At 42.3% G+C, this 16,107-nt stretch overlaps 1 protein-coding gene across 1 annotated transcript; it reads left to right on the top strand.

Annotated features, from left to right (window-relative positions):
* Positions 1-1,052: 1,052 nt before the first annotated feature.
* Positions 1,053-15,447, top strand: PKD2L1 (polycystin 2 like 1, transient receptor potential cation channel; the record flags this gene model as incomplete). The annotated part of the gene is made up of 15 exons (XM_082764282.1): positions 1,053-1,347; positions 3,623-3,736; positions 5,037-5,164; positions 6,194-6,450; positions 7,407-7,631; positions 7,974-8,202; positions 8,599-8,769; positions 9,202-9,383; positions 11,307-11,427; positions 12,057-12,155; positions 12,957-13,078; positions 13,413-13,530; positions 13,757-13,893; positions 14,690-14,837; positions 15,238-15,447. The coding sequence occupies 15 exons, from the start codon at positions 1,053-1,055 to the stop codon at positions 15,445-15,447; spliced, it is 2,556 nt and encodes an 851-aa protein (XP_082620408.1).
* Between the last annotated feature and the right edge of the window lie 660 nt (positions 15,448-16,107).

The raw sequence follows: 16,107 nt of genomic DNA, 5'->3' as shown, positions 1-16,107 counted from the left end.
TGCTGTCACGAGTACCTGTGGAAAAGCACCTGCTGAAGTTATGTATTCAGTCTTGAGGAGGGGGCAGGTTCAGACTACATCTTCCTTTAACATCTTACCACAGCACCTATGAGGCCTGGGACTATTTTGCAAAAAGCGGATGAATATTGACACCCCTTAGCTGCTATTATTTCCAGTTTTGCCTGATACGATCCTGGTTTGCCTCTGGGCAAGCAGACCCTGCAGGGCTTATGGAAATCCTACGGAAGCTGAAGAGCTCAGCCTCTGGTTTCCAGAGCAAGCACGGAGTTTACTCCTGCTCACTACTCCTGCCTTTAACAATAATGTAGCAAAGAGAAAGCTAGGAAAACTCTCGGGGATCGCGTTTAAGGCCAAACCCCGGTGTCTAACCGAGAGCAGAGGCGATGCCTCCTGGTTTTCCAGAGTCGCAATCCCACAAGCTAGGCTCCAGGGGCGAGCTGCCAGCGCCACCTGGTGACCTGCCCGGCCCGGGTCCTCACCGCCTGCTTTGAGGGGGGAGAATTTCTGCTCTCAGACCCTTCGCTGGCCACTCGAGCCATCCCTCAGCTTCAGAGCAAAGGCTCCGCGCTGAGCCGAACGGTGTTTGCTCGGGCATCCTGTGCCAGCTCGCTGCTGGAGCTGACCTGGGCTGCGGGTAGCCCGAAGGGTCCAAATAAATCCTAGCCTCCCCTCGCAGCTCGGGGGCTGTCTCCTGGCAGCCTCCCTTTCCCACAGCTCCAGCTGGGTCTCATCTCTGGAAGCAGAGACAGTGTCCTGGCTGTGTTGGTGTAACTGGGACTGATAGGGCTGGTGGTGGCTCTTACAAGGGGCAGTGCCACCCTCCCATTCGTGTCACCAGCTGAGCTGGTATAAAGCAGGGGGAGGATGCATGCTGTCTGTGGGATGCTGCTGGTGCACCCTCCTTCAGGCTGCTGAGGCAGACATGCTGTTTGGCATTGACTGATTCCCTCTCCGCTAGCTTACAACTCCAGTCTGAGCAGGCTACATCTACAATTCCAGCTAATTAGCACTTTTGCTGTCAGTGAATAGCCATGAGCTCTTCTCACCTAAACAACAGAGCTGAGAGCCACTTTCAAGCCCCAGAGGAACACGAACTGGAGACTGTGGGGAAGAAAGCTTGGGATAATCCTGTTTACAATGGCTCTCCCTCTACCTCCTTGAAGATTCGAGCCATCTACAACCCCAAGTCCATCCTGGAGAATCCCTATGAGAACTTTGAAGAGGTGGGAGATCCACTGCCCTACCAGACAGAGCAGAACAAAGCTGTGGATGGAAAGACAAGTCCTTTCCTCAAGTGCTGCTTCTACATCTTCAGAGGCATCCGAGGTAAAGTTCTGATATTTCAGTAGAAAGGATTTACTAACCATTGGGAAGATATATCTTATATATAAACTGATATATCTTACATATCCCATTGGGGGGGGGGGGGGGGGGGGGGGCGTTTGTGTGGACTGCAGGGGTGCAGAAGGTAGAAAGTACATAGTATCTGTGTAGTACGGGAACCTGCTCACTACAGAGCGACATTATTCTGAACATCATCTTTAGCTGATCTGAAAGGATCATCCTCTCGTGTGTCTTGCTGTGCCTCCTGAGTCTGTACTGTCATCTTTGCTACAAAGCAGGAGGTACAGAGAGAATGGGACTATCCTTCAGTCCAAATGTCGTGTTCAAAAGAGATGACTTTGACTTTCCAGGCTTCCAAGGTTGGAAGGTGCCAAAGGAGACACAGACGGGTACATACTTCATGTATGAGGTGGTATATTTTTCATGGCATGTTTTCTAAAGAAATACCTGAAATAAAACCTCAACTGGTATAGTTTCACAATTACAGGGTGCAACCTGAATGATACTGGACAAGACTCGTGGTCCTCCAGGTATAATTTTGGTCCAGTTTCTGAACCAAATTTTCAAGGATATTTGAGTGTTGCTGCATTCAAATATTCCTAAGCGCACTTTTTTATTCCTTTGCCTCTTTGCTCAACATTTGGTACTATGGGTTCCCTGCCTCATGGGGTGTTCGTTCACAAGGACATAGTTCCATTCCTTTAAAGTACATTTGTTGCACTGGAGTGCACTAACATCTTATAACTGTGCTTATAACACAAAAAATGAGAATAAGATTCAAATCTTCAGGAGCCCAATGACTACAATGAGCTTTGTGCCCTTCTCTGAGCAGCTGGCCTTTACTATATACTGAATCAGCCTTAATGTTACCACTTGCAGTAATGTCTCTGCTCTGTTGTTACCCACTGTTTTTTGTTTGTTTCTGTTGTGGAGTTTTAACACTGGCCACATGCTATCCTCCTGCACTAGAGTAAAGCCACATCTTCTTTAGGCTCTTGTTTCTGTTTCTGGTCTATTGCATGGCCAGAGCAGTCTGTTGATTTGTCTGTCCGGGAGTGAGGGTGGATGCCATCATGAGTGAGGGTGGCAGCCATCATGGCAGCAAAAAAGCTCTCTACTTTGTTGAGATGCCAAAGAGTTATCATTAGGACAGGAGTGAATGTGCGCTTTGGAACAAGCAAAAGCAAAAAAGCCTGTCTCCTTCCTCTACCTGTGATGACTTGAGATGTGTGGCCTTTGATCCCAATTTGCAGGGGGATGATAGTTGTGCACCAGTGGGGATAGGTATCAGGGCTGAGCTCTCTAGGAGGTGCAGAAAGCAGGAAGATTGTGGGTATTATTGATGCCAATTCCATCACTAGGCTTTCAAGTGGAGTTTCTTATGCCTTTCAACTTAAGGAGAGATTCTGAAAACACAACACAAAGCCATTACAGCAAGAACAAGTAAACAAACTAATGGTGTTAGGCGGTTCATCAAAACCAAAATATTGAGGCTTCTTTTAAAGAAAGTGTTCCTGTCTTTTTGATCAATCCTGATGACATTTAATGAGTTGCTTTTACTTTGTGAAGGAATCAGAACATTAGCTGGTATAAATCTGCACTGAAGCCAGCAGAGCTCCATTGATAGACATCCTGAACACAATTTGGCTCTAAATTATATGCTGAAAATATTGAGTTGGGCTATTTGATTGAGTCTTATGACATATATCTTCAAGTATGTGAGTAAGCAAGGGACAAATATTTGGAGCTTGATAGCTCAGTATACATAAAAAGAACTAATAGCTGTAAAGCTAAAATCAGATGCAGTTCTGCTATGGAAGTCCTTATCAGAAGGTCAGATGTTGGCACATGCATGACTGAGATGAAACTATGACATTCCAGGAATGTGACAAAGTCTTGTGACAAAGACTGAATTTCTGCAAAAAGTAAGCTGAAAAACATAAATAAATAAATAAATAAATAAATAAAATCAGTCCATATTGAAGTCTGGCAGAAAACTGAAGAGTGATTTAGCAAAACATAATGGTCAACAAATTTCAGTTTTGGCCAGCCTCAAATCTTTTGTTCACACTGGAATTTTTCATTTTAGAGGTTATTTAACAAGTTTTAGTAAAGTTTTGAGATGAAAAATAGTTCTGTTTTGAAAAGTTACAAAAATCTAGCAACTCACAAGAGTGTTCTTTGGGAATGGGAGTCCTCCTATAGCCTTTGAGAATGGCCATAAAACTTCTCAATTTTTTTTCTTTACATCTCTCAGGTCTGTGGGGTACTACGCTCACTGAGAACACAGCTGAAAACAGAGAGCTTTATGTGAAGACCACACTGCGAGAGCTTCTAGTCTATATTGTGTTCTTGGTGGACATTTGTCTATGTAAGTACATATCATATCTCATAGCTGTCTTTTCACGCTACATGAGGGGAAGAAGGTGAGGTTTTATTATTAGACTTCCTCACCCTGTTGTAGGTGTTAAACTGATTGTACATATAATCACTGCAGCAAGCAGGTGTGCTGTTGACTCACAGAATAGCTGCTGCACACACAAGTAAAATGGCTGACTATTGCCCTAGACTGAATTGTTACCTGCTAGATTTACGTAAACCACGATATCAACTCTGTTGACATCACAGTCCTGGAAGAATCTGTACAGCAAGATTATTTTCACAGCAAATGTTCAAACATCAGACAGCAGCTCTAGAAACTTCTTGGGATCAGAGACATGGGGTTCAGAGAGATTTTTTTCTCTGAGGCTGATGAGGTGCCTGAGGTGATAATGCAGGTGGCAGCTTGTGTTGTTCTTGGGTAGATTTAATGCAGCCCTGTACTGAATGCTAATGGCCTTTGTGTGGTTAGAACAATGACTGTTTGTTTTTTGGGAAGGTTCATTCACTATCACAAATGAGCACCTGTGACATAGAACAGTGAAGAGGATTATATTTCATGGACCCTGTAGTAGGAGAGATAGACAGACAATACCAACCCAAGTTACTATCACACTGACCCATGGAGACCGTCCTTCCTGAAGAAGCAGGGCATGCACACAGACGTACATGCAGTCTGACTCATCTAGAAGTGTTTGGGAGGTGAATGTTGAATATCTGCTGCTTTATTTTCACAGTATCCTTTCAACAGTAGGACTTGTTCCTAGTGATTGCCGTGATGGATGCTCTTCTGCAGGGAGGAGCTCTGGGTAGTCGAAACAACACATATTTATTTGATTTTTTTTTTTTTTGGTAGACAAAAAATTAACTGGAATTTTCCACTACAGGTTAGTCTCTATACTTTCATAGCTTTATATCAGAACAAAGTGCACACAAAATACAGCTCATGAATTTTGTTATGAGAAAGAAGATTTCTTTTCCCCCTCAGAAAGACAAAATTTCTGAGAGAAAATGTCACCCAGGATGTTCAGTTACATCATCCAGTGGTCTTCTTTGTCATTTAAACTCCTAAAATATGTCATTTTGACAGTTTAAATTCTGGAGGATGCAGAAAATAAAGTTGAACTCCCTAAGCAATCAAGAAAGTAATGTGATTAGAGGTTTCAAGGTTTCTTCTCTTCTGCCCTGCTCAGCTTACTTACGACAGTAGAAGCTATGCAGAAAATGAATGTATATACCAGGCTTTGATATTTAGGTGTAAGAGAGGACCTTCCTTTTGTCTCTTCCCTTAGTGACATATGGAATGACAAGTTCCAATGCCTATTACTACACCAAAGTGATGTCTGAGCTCTTCTTGCAGACCTCTTCAGACAGCCGTGTTTCTTTCCAGTCCATTGGCAGCATGTCTGACTTCTGGGTGGTGAGTACACATCTGGCCTGGCATGGGGAGCCCTGGAAATCTCAGCTAGGGTGGGATATTCAGTTACCTCTGAATGTGCTACCTAGTGCTTTCAGCAAGCCATTCTGCTGCTTGCCAGCTACTAGCAGTAGATATGGTATCATTTACATGCAGAATACACACTGATTTAGAACATTATATATCCCTTTGAGCACTGTGGCCAGAATACTGACTAGGCTAAGTATTGTGTGCGTCCAGAAAAGTCCATTCCAGGCTTTCTTGTGACAGACATAGCTTTGAATCCTGCAGTCTAATGTCTTCATGCTGGTCTCTTAGTAATAATTTTATCTCCATTTTCACGGGCAAAATGGGATCAGTGTAGTTAACTTGTAATTTATGCATGGCCTGGCCTGACCTGTACATTCTTTATGGAGAAACTGGATTCAAATTTGCACTGACTTTTACCAAAGAAAATAAAGAGGGGAAAAAATGTTGGGATCTGTCACATTTTTATTAAAGAACTGGAGAAGGAATAATATGGTCCACAGTGAATGTCGTTGAGATATTGCAACCACATACCTCTAATGGCCAGCCATAAATTAATGGTCCGTTAGCTTTGCCTTTTTTCTGATATATTAAAAAAGCACAACGAACTATGGCACTATTGTTTCCCCCACTGTTTACATGGAACTAGTACACCTTGTTTTAATAATTCATACCTTATGCCAGGACAGTTCCTCCAGACTTGTGTTCCCTGAAAAGGAAGGGACAAAGAGGTTGTAGGGCCCCTGTCTCCTTGTTAGCATAACGAGGTGCAGCAAGCACATTACAGGCCTGAGAGGAGCCACCACACTACCCTGCTGCCCAGCATCCCTCTTCTACCCTGCAGCTCCACCCAGCTCCATATGGGGGCTCCCCTCCTTAGCATATAGGCAACGCGAGCTCTATTAGTAGAGCAGTGTGGGTCAGGTCTTATCTCAAGCCCAAACTAACAAAATTCCTCTGATATGTAGGCTATGAACCAGTTGCTTTCTTCTCCCTCTCACGCAGTATGCACAAGGTCCTCTTCTGGATAATCTTTACTGGACAAAGTGGTACAACAACGAGTCCCTAGCAGCACACAATACCCAGTCGTACATCTATTATGAGAACCTGCTGCTGGGTGTCCCACGGATGCGACAGCTGAAGGTGAAGAACAATTCCTGTGTGGTCCATGATGACTTCAAGGAGGAAATCTCAGGCTGCTATGACGTATACTCAGAAGACAAGGAGGAAAGAGTCTCCTTTGGACTTGTCAATGGAACAGCGTAAGTACATCTTCTGCTGTTTGGGATTAGAATATTTGTGATTTTTACATTTTTTAAATTGCCCCAAATTAGTCTCTTCTGGTTAAAATAAGATATGCTGAGCTGCAGAATGAATTAGTAGGGGTGAGTTTCTCACACAAGGCTGGAATTCCCCTTGCAGTTAGAGGCAGCAAGTCCTTTGCATCAAGACTCTTTGAGGAAAGACGGACTGAATGCTGGAGTGGAACCTGCTGAGAAAGCCATGAGAAATCCAGATGAGAATTAGGTAGACATTGTTTGTCTGTTTTTAAAGGAGTGCACCTCTTTCATCTTGAAAACCTATTCCCAGCTTTTTTTGCCTTTTTTTTTTTTTTTTTTTTTCTCCAGACAGAGGTGTCTGAACCATTTTCTTAAGACCCAGATTTCTTAACTTCTAATTCTACACTGAGATGGAATATAACATGTAAAATCACCGTCACACTTGGTTATTTATTTATTTATTACTGATGATTCATGTAACTGATGTGGATTTTCCTCTATAATAAAGTGAGGCAGCTGCCATTTAATGACCCCTTGCTTGCTGCTTGAGTCTTGATCTGTGAAAAAAAAAGCTATTGTTCATACGGAAATTTGTGTGCAAGAGCGAAGAGCGTTCTAAGCAGAGAACTGCGTGCAACATGGTAGGAGGCAATACAACAGACCCTGTGAATAACCTTAAAAGCAAACAAGGCCATGGCATAGCCAATGAGCCTGCAGAATTTTCCCTCCATTTGTGTTGTGTCACTGCTGGGAAGCACTAGATCAGAAATCTATCAACAATGAAAAACTGGTGTAAGCTCAGAACTGGAGTAGGAGTTATGTGCCAACTCTTTGATTAAACTGCTCTGTCCTTTGAAGATGAAAGGTTCTGACTGCAAGGTTCTATCCAAGGCTGTGGGTGGTAAGTGATGCCTTTTCTCATGGCTTGTCTGTTGCAGGTGGAGGTACCATTCTGAGGAAGAGCTGGGTGGCTCATCTCACTGGGGAAGACTAACCAGTTATAGTGGGGGAGGATACTACATAGACCTCAAGTTGACCAGAGAAGAGAGTGCTGAAGCCCTGCAAATCCTGAAGGAGAAGTTGTGGCTGGATCGGGGGACACGAGTTGTCTTCATTGATTTCTCTGTGTATAATGCAAATATCAATCTGTTCTGTGTTCTGAGGTAGGCTGAGTCCCACTGGAAATTCTTCTGCCTCTTGCTTGTTTCTCAATGTCACAGATTCTTAAAATGCAAAAATAATCTGTTCCACTATGGGGTGTAGGACTGAATGGCATCAGTAGATATTGTATGGATTAGCAAGAAGACTTGGTCTTTCTGACACAAGTAGACACACTTCTTTTGAGCTTTCATGCTTTTCTATCACAAGTAGTGAAGCAGCAGAGAGAAGAATGCATAAACACACGCACAACTCTTCCAGTCGCGATTTGGTGGATAGCTCGTGCTCAGATTTGATGCTTCCATCCCACTATTTGTAATTAACAGTGTTTTCTCATTCCCTTCAAGGTTAGTGGTTGAGTTTCCAGCCACTGGTGGTGCCATCCCCTCCTGGCAAATCCGGACAGTCAAGCTTATACGATATGTCAGTGCATGGGACTTCTTCATTGTTGCCTGTGAAATCGTCTTCTGTGTCTTCATCTTCTACTATGTGGTGGAGGAGATTTTGGAGTTGCGTATCCACAAGCTTCAGTACTTCACCAGCATCTGGAACATCTTGGATGTGGTTGTCATCCTGGTGAGGATGCTTGCACGCTTTTTTTTTTTTTTTTTTTTTTTTTTTGGGTGGGGGGAAGGGGAAGGGAGGGAAAAGGGCAAAGGGGTACAAGACACAGCTAATGAAAGAATGGGGAAACTGGTCTAGATAAGACGAGCTGACACGTGTTTTGCTCCAATAGAAAAATGGACTGGCAGAGTAAATGGTCATATGCTTTTCTATCAGGTATTAGAAGAAAATTCTTCCCTTAATGATGCTTGAGAAGCTGTGAAGTCAGGTCATCACTCAGTCCATTAGGGCCTTATTTCCATCCCCCACCAGTAGAGTGTAGGTATGAAGTGTGATACCACGTAATTCTGTGGCACTTTAATATCTGTGGACACTTCTACACTCACTGCAGACCCTTCTTTTTCACAGCTCTCCATTGTTGCTATTGGATTTCACATCTTTCGCACCATTGAGGTGAACAGACTGTTGGGAGAGTTGTTGAAACACCCTGACACCTATGCAGACTTTGAGTTCTTGGCATTCTGGCAGACTCAGTACAACAACATGAATGCAGTCAACTTATTCTTTGCCTGGATCAAGGTATTGTAGGGGATCTGGGGGGTGCCTGGGCTCCAGTCTCAGACCTGTTCTGTTGGATATCCTGAGGGCTAACTCCTCCATCTCTCGTAGTGAATGAGGATAACACCTGTAGAACAGGGAAGGATTTCCTCAAGTGTCATGTGCTCTGTTTTGTAGTAAATCCAGGCAGCTTTTCACCTTCATAGCACTCCCTCCTTTAAATTTTCATTTGACTCAGGGAAAAAAGTCATATATTTATGACCCAGTCATAAAATGGTGGCACACCCAGGGCAAACAACCTGAACTCTAGGCCTCTATTCCCCCAGCTTGGTTGTCTCCTCAGTGCTTTGGTACCATGGAGAAACTTTGTCTTAGTAAGCAAGTACATGTAGGAAAGAGACTGATCTAGCTGGTGGTTTGGCCTAATTTTGTCCCTGTTCTTTCTTCTTGCAGATATTCAAGTATATTAGCTTTAACAAAACAATGACGCAGCTCTCCTCCACACTGGCACGTTGTGCCAAGGACATCCTGGGCTTTGCCATTATGTTCTTCATTGTCTTCTTTGCCTATGCCCAGCTGGGTTACCTTCTTTTTGGGACACAAGTGGAAAACTTCAGTACCTTTGTTAAATGCATGTAAGTGTATTAGTTGTAACCACATTTTCATCATTACCAGCTGTCGTCAAAAGAACTTTAACTGCTTTCCAACCTATCCACAATTGCAAATATGGATGTCATTCAGACACCTGTTGTATTTCATGTGATAAAGTCACGATGGCTAAAAAGTTGCTCACAGTTCCACACCTATAACATCCTCGTGGACAAAAGAATGTAGTGAGAAAATGGAAGGTTACAGACAGATTTTTGTTTGTCTGATGTTTGTAAGCAGCCCATTGGGTCAAAGGAAAGCCCAGCCTTTTCAGGCTGAGAGTTCAGTTCTGTTTTGTTGTAGTCTAGGCAGCTTTCAGCTAATGTGGAGTTGTTAGGCACACCAAGGACGCTTTGCGTGCAGTGTAGCATATAGTCATTCTGCAGAAAATTATTGTAGCTGAGCTGTTAATATAGTTTGTGTTCACCAGATCATTATGTCTTCTTCTCATCTGCTGTGAGTCCATAAAAGAGGTAGAATGGTTTTGATTGCTGCTGAGACCTTGGCAATTGTGTTTTTATACACCAGCAGGTGGCTTTTGGTCTACTTAGGTTCAACTTCTCTAATTCTGGGAGTAGGAACTAAATAACTCAAAATAAGTCTTCTGAGGTAAGCTCAAAGTGTTTTCTCTTTAATAAGGAAGAGGTCTAGATAGAAGCTCTGGAGCTTTGAAATTCTCTAGCTTCTAGATAAAGCCACAGATCACATCATTTCAGTGTACAATAGCTGCTTGAAAACTTGTCCATTTTTCCTCAGATAGTGCATTTTAATAAAAACAAAGATTTGATACAAATATTGTTTCTTGCTTCAGGGCTTTCAAAAGAAAGATTGGAAGTAATGCATTTATCAATATTTAGCTTTAAACACCAAAATGGAAAAAGTCAAACTGTTTGTTATTTTTGTTTTATATAAAACATTAAATATAAAAAATAAGAGTGTTGGAATTAATATTGAATATATAAAATTAAATATAATAGTAGTTGATATTTCACAACTATGCTTATCCAATTAAAATAATTATTTTATATTTGATATATTTTACATTTATATCTGATTTTAATATAACATTTCTGCCTCAACATAACAGGTCATTCTGAAAGTTGGTAGTCATTTAATATGCCAATTATAACACAAATTTAACACAATGCTTCCTAAATTAAGCCATATAGTAACTTAAAGAAGGTAAGATAGACATTTTCAAAGGAGAACAAATATAAATAATTTCTTACCAGAAGAAGACATTTCAACATCACAGAATTGGCACAACTTGAACCAAAGAGGAAGCAAAACCCTATTCTTCTCTCTTAGACATGAAAAACATTCCCAGCTCTCTCAATAGATGAAAAGTAAGGAATCCAAAATGGAGCTTTGCCTTTCCTAGACAGGATTTTCAGACTCCAGGATGTCCAGACCCTTTTCTCTGAGCTTCATGGTCTGTGTGTCCCTTTCTGTCTCTATTTTCCTTTTTTTTTTTTTTTTTTTTTCCTTTTTAATTGCAAAATATTTGTTTGTTGGTTCGTTTGTTTAACGGAGTCACCTCAGTGGCCAATTTCCAGAGAAGCCCCATAAATAATGATCAGGATACCTTAAATGGGGGCAAGAATAGCGGGTAGATGAGTACCCTAGTAAGGGTGTCAGGGAAGCGAGTTAAGAAGGACAATCCTTCAGTCCACGTGCCCAGTCAGGCAACACGTGATGTTAGGGAGGCATATGCTATAGCAGTGTTTTTCAGCCTGTGCTCCATAGTCCTCTGGCATCTGGTCCTGTGAGAGGTTACCTCTCTCTCTCACAGGCTTCCGCCTGTGACCATTCAGGCTGCAGGTGGGTTCAGGGTTCTCCTCAGGACTATCTTAGGAGGTAGAATAAATGTATGTGCCTTTGTGTGACCTTGTGCTCTACCTCTCCTCCAGCTTCACCCAGTTTCGGATCATTCTTGGTGACTTTGACTACAATTCCATTGACAATGCCAACAGGGTCCTTGGGCCTATTTATTTTGTCACCTACGTGTTCTTTGTCTTCTTTGTGCTCCTGGTAAGTAAGAAAGGCCTCCTTGCCTCTGTTTTGACAGCAGTGCTGGAGATACCCGTCATAGCAATCCCTCCCCTATGTTAGGCGCAGTGCAAATGCTTAGAGAGAAAGAAAGTTTCCTTTACAACAGCTTTGTGGTACAAATAGTCCAAAGTAGACACAGAGCACATCATTGCGTTTGGGGATTTGATTGATACTCAGGGAGATTAAGGGCCATATTTCCATCATTTATCTTGAAGACTAAAACTGATTGGGAATGCCACTTGTGTAGTACCTGAACTCAAGAGGATCAGTTCAGCTGTCTTCCTAGGCAGTGGACCCAGAGGGTTGTTCATTATGTTAAATTCTGAGTACCAGGGATTCAAAAGTAACTTAAGATCTTGCAGGAGAAGCTAACAGAGAAGGTGTTAGACCTGGCAACAAATGTATCTTAGGCCATTGTTCTAGCTGCAAAGCTTTCCTCCCTGGTCCTTCCCTTTGCCCACTTTAATTTGCACAAGGTATGCCCCATGTGAAAACAGATGCTTGTTTAACTAAACTCTGCACATAGATGTCTGTCTCTTGCTGCCTCAGCTGCTGGAGCAGGCAAGGTGACTCAAGCTAATTCATCTATTTTCTTCTCCTTTCTCTAGAACATGTTTCTGGCCATCATCAATGACACCTATTCAGAAGTCAAGGAGGAACTTTCAAGCCAGAAGGATGAGCTGCAGCTCTCGGACATCTTGAAGCAGGTGATGAATAGCAAAAGCTGTGCTACTTTCTAGCCAAATCCTGAAACATTTTCTTGGAGTTCTTGACCTATGTGGAATGTATTAGAGAAAAAAATGGTTGCCAGCTCCAGGTCCACCTTTCTAACATGCACAGTAGCAACAGGAGTCACAGTTCCCTTTGGGATAGATCAAGCTTACAGGTGCTTTGGCAATTGGATGACGATAAAGCAAAGGTTGGGGGAATCCTGTTGCTTGAGAATGCTGGTAGAGTTTTTGAGTGACTTCCCTTCCCTGGATAGTCTATTGACAAAGCTTCTTCAGTCCTTGATATAGTTAATATTGTGCACTTTGATCAATAACAAATAAAGTGACAGGTTCTGCTTTGATGAACTGAGCATTTTACAGTGATGCAAATCTGGTGGGTTACATCTGGATTTCCCATGGACAAATTCCAGAAAAGGTCCTGAAAGTTCACAAGTGTCTATGTTTTAGAACCAATATTTTGCAAAGAACGGTATTTGAGACATTATCTTAAGCAGTGGATGAGTGGAAGGTCAGGTAAATTTTCTCATGGAGACTGGGTACCATGTTGGTGTTGCTTTGGAGAAGTGAAGCTAGTTTATACTTTATATATAAGTATATATAATAATATATAACATATATATTTATATACTTTATTACATTGTATCTGTACTTCTGGAAAGCTCAACAGCTCCTTGCATTACTCAGCATCTGCTCCACCCATATTGTGTTTTCAATTCTTTCTTGTTTTTCACTCTTCTGCCTACATGATTCCATACCCATTTACACCTTTATTAACAGAGTTACAACCGGACACTCATGAGGTTGAAGCTGAAAAAGGAGCGGATTTCCGATGTGCAGAAAGCACTGCAGAATGGAACTAAAGAACTGGACTTTGAGGACTTCAAGAACAGTTTGAAAGAGTGAGTGAGTCAACTTGAGGGGTAACCATTTATCCCTTTCAGTCACACTTGTAATTTAAATTCTGTGGTACTCAAGACCTAGAGAGCAGTTAGCTCAGACTGGGGCAATGCCACATGCATGTGCGCACACACACACAATAGTTCTTATCTTTCCTCACATGTTTAATCTCCTGATCTAAGTGGGGTTGCATTGCTGTCTCCTTCCTATATGGGATATATAACTATCCCTTGCAAGAGGCAGCAATACACTGATTTCAAAAGGGGTGTTCCTGTACAGTTAGAGCCTACCTGTGTAATTCAGTGCCTTGAGCTTTCCCTTTCTGTTCTTCTGCAGACTGGGCCATGCAGACCATGAGATCACAGCAGCTTTCTCCAGATTTGATAAAGATGGCAACCACATCCTTGATGAAGAGGAGCAGCAGCAGATGAAGCATGACCTAGAGGCAAAAAGGGTAAAAGAAGGGCAAGGAAAGAAACTTTCTGTTTGGTAGAGATCATTCCTAAGTGGTCACAGGACTATTGGGGTTAGTGGTGTAAATGAAGCAGTCAACACAGCTCCAGTTTTGTCTGAATAGCAGCTGAGTATGTGACCTGCCTGTGAAGCCGTGTGTTATTCAAAGTGAAACTGTCACGCAGCTAATATCCAGTTTTGTAGGAGTAACTTTATCTATCTTCCAGGTTGCTCTGAATACAGAGATTGAAAATTTGGGGAAGTCCTATGGTGGCAACAACTTAGATGAGAGTCTGACCTATGTGGAAGCAAAGAATAACCGTGCCAATAAGGCCAGCTGGGTCTCCAAAGAAGAGTTCCAAGTGTATGTTGGTGCTGGTATTAGTTTAACCCCTCTGCAAATAAAAGTCTGATCCCTGCTGCTTTCTCCCCTGATGTAACTATTCACACTGGTGCTGAGCATTTGCAGTAAGATCTTGTCCTTTTTTATCTTGCACACGTGTAACTGCTCATGTCAGGAAATAATCAAGGCATTTCTTGTAATATGTTTTGCTTGCTCACGTAAAAGATCAGGCTAAGATTTTTTTTTCTGCTTCTTGAAAAAACTCTGCAGCTGTCAGCTAGCTACAAGCAATACGCTGTCATGTTTCAGGTCAGAAAGTAGCTTGGATAACCTGCCCAGGGAAATTTGATACTTTTACAGAGTCCCTGTGGGAATAAACATCCTTGGTTTATAGCCTAGCTAAATGTCATCATCCATGCCAGAGAATAACACGTGGCTGCTTGTTCCAAGAGAGGAGCATTGGATAAATACAGTACAGAGAATCAGGGTATCCCAATTCTGCTACTGAGAAACACTAAGCAATTCACATAGGGGCACATGAAAAGAGAAGAGGGTAAAGCATTAAATAATAGTATGATTATAAGGTGTCTGGACTGTAATCAAACTGGTTGGGATCCATCCCCTGCAGAATCACTGATCACAGATGAAAATCCAATGCAGCAGGAAGTTATGTGCTCAGTGAGTATGAATCAGCATCTCTGATGTGGAGCATTCATTCCTGATTGAGATCTGGCCCATTGTCCATAAGATACCTGCTGCAAATCTTAGTGTTCATCACAAGAAAAGAAGTTGTAAAAGTTCTTCATGTCTTCCCCAGCCTCCTGCAACGTGTGCTGCATCTGGAACAGTCCATAAACAGCATTGGCTCCAAGATTGATGCAGTTGTGAGCAAGCTCGAAGTCCTGGAAAGAAACAAGCTGAAGAGAAAGGACCTGATGGGCAAGCCACTGGATAGTGGTAGGAAGGTTGGTAGTGCTCCACCACTCATTTGAACCAACTTCAGGGTAGGTGACCAGCCCTGCTGTGCAAATGGGCCTGGTATTATCTTTGTATTTCAAATCCCCATTGATTTAAGACAAAAAGGGTTGGGCAGGGTCAGAATTTTACATGAACCAGCCTCCTTTGGTCACAAGAAGTGACACAGGATTTCTGTGAGCATTCTTTTAAAGGACAAAAAGGAATATCTCTATTCTCATCTGTCTAATACTTGTTTTTATATTAATCAAAGCATTGCAGCAAACAGTATATTGGATCTTTAACAATTTTTTTTTAAGTATCATGTACAGCTTGTCTCTCTCCTGGAGTGCTGCTAGACTTCTCGCTATGTTACTAACAAAGAAGGTCACAATTTCTTCTGGTTAACAGGATGAAGAAGCCAGTCCAGAACTGCTCCACGAGAACCTAGACCAGCTGGTGAAAGAAGAAGCAGAAGGCTGGGGAATGGAATGTCTACAGGGAAACAACCCAAGTGACAACTCTTCCCAAAATGGGGTCTGCCCCATCTTGCCCAGATCGAGTGTACCAGGGTCTCAGGTGCCCAAGAACATCCAGCTGCAATCTGACGTGCACTTCTAGTGAACAGCCCAGTGCTCCCTGTCTGGCTCCTGCAGTGCTAAGTCACTGTCAGCTCTTTTCCCCGCTGTTAGAATAGTAAGAACAGCTGAACGCAGACACCACTCTTGCCAGGGACTGATGATGGGAAAAATCAGGGATGCTCTTTACCAGTGTAACAAAGTGTGATGTTGCAAACCTGAAACTTCTAGCCCCACTGTCTCTGGACCAGGTGGAAATTTGGAACCAGGCATTGTATTAGGTTTTTGTCTTTGAATAGGACAACTTAAAGTACTTTTACCTATACTTTTCTGACATGTAAAGACCTCAGTGCTCTGGAAACACTTGGATCCAAAGTGGGAAATTGCAACTTGTTCTCTACAATGTATGGTTACTGTTAGAATTGTCTACAGGAAAAGAGGTGGTAAAAGTGTAAACATGGCAGAATACAATCGTTAGTGTGAGACAGAAAGGAAAGAATAGTTATTTGCATCTACCTGGTTACCACCAACTTTCTTCTGTTGGTGTTTGTTTCCAGAACACATTGGTAACCTTCTCTGTACCTTAGATTCAGAATTTGAGAAAAGAGGATACAAACATCTAACTCAGGATAATTAAAATGAGATTTAACTCCCAGAGTAATTAGGAGGAAATCTGACATACAAATGGAGAAACATCTGTTAC

This window comes from Aythya marila (genome assembly GCF_965140915.1).
Source record: "Aythya marila genome assembly, chromosome: 7".
Classification (NCBI taxonomy): domain Eukaryota; kingdom Metazoa; phylum Chordata; class Aves; order Anseriformes; family Anatidae; genus Aythya; species Aythya marila.
The sequence above is the reverse complement of the archived record's forward strand: the minus strand, read 5'-3'. Positions and strand labels throughout refer to the sequence as shown.